General features: G+C 40.5%; 1 protein-coding gene across 1 annotated transcript in view; it reads left to right on the forward strand.

Moving 5' to 3' along the window:
- The window catches only part of LOC107572079 (uncharacterized protein DDB_G0290685), a 9514-nt gene that overhangs the window by 4159 nt on the left and 5155 nt on the right, over positions 1 to 200 (forward strand). Inside the window, exon 4 of the mRNA XM_016258483.1 lies at positions 14 to 190. Coding sequence (XP_016113969.1) covers positions 14 to 190 — 177 coding nt within the window. The remainder of the gene's footprint in view (positions 1 to 13; positions 191 to 200) is intronic.

A 200-nucleotide genomic window follows, 5' to 3' on the forward strand; every position in this document is an offset into this window, starting at 1 on the left:
TTGTACGGATGAGAAAGATAATGTAGAGGTTCCTGAAAATGAGGGCTGTGATGGTGGGGTTGATAATGATGATAGTGGTATTGACGAAGATGGTGAAGATGATGATGATGGTGGGACAGATGAAGATGGTACAGATGATGGTGTGGATGGTGTATATGATAGTATTGAAGATGTAATTGATGATGTTAATGTTGGTGGGG

This window comes from Sinocyclocheilus grahami, unplaced genomic scaffold (assembly GCF_001515645.1).
Source record: "Sinocyclocheilus grahami isolate Dianchi unplaced genomic scaffold, SAMN03320097.WGS_v1.1 scaffold1693.1, whole genome shotgun sequence".
Classification (NCBI taxonomy): Eukaryota; Metazoa; Chordata; class Actinopteri; order Cypriniformes; family Cyprinidae; genus Sinocyclocheilus; species Sinocyclocheilus grahami.